This window comes from Penaeus monodon, chromosome 29, assembly GCF_015228065.2.
Source record: "Penaeus monodon isolate SGIC_2016 chromosome 29, NSTDA_Pmon_1, whole genome shotgun sequence".
In the NCBI taxonomy this organism is placed as follows: domain Eukaryota; kingdom Metazoa; phylum Arthropoda; class Malacostraca; order Decapoda; family Penaeidae; genus Penaeus; species Penaeus monodon.
The window spans coordinates 30253509-30253738 of NC_051414.1; the positions used below are offsets into that span (position 1 = coordinate 30253509).

Sequence of the window (230 nt, forward strand, 5' to 3'; positions counted from 1 at the left end):
CATACACTTGTATGTCTTATCCTCAGCGCTCATGATGTGCAGAGAGTGGGGAATAGTGGGCGTGTCCTTCTCAGCGGCCGCCCAGAACGCCACGCAGCAGAGCGCCCCCGTGCAGCAGATCAGCAAGCTTCCCGGCGCCCCGCCTGAGTCAGGGGCAAAGCCTCCGTCAGGTAGCGTGTTCGGTTCCCTCTCCTTTGACGGAATTTTTTAGAAGAGGAATTCGTTTTGCT

The 230-nt window shown here is 57.4% G+C and overlaps 1 protein-coding gene across 1 annotated transcript in view; it reads left to right on the forward strand.

Annotated features, from left to right (window-relative positions):
* Window positions 1–230, forward strand: part of LOC119591837 — a 2606-nt gene that overhangs the window by 1306 nt on the left and 1070 nt on the right. The window contains exon 2 of the mRNA XM_037940582.1: window positions 27–170. Within this exon, the coding sequence (XP_037796510.1) occupies window positions 27–170 (144 nt within the window). The remainder of the gene's footprint in view (window positions 1–26; window positions 171–230) is intronic.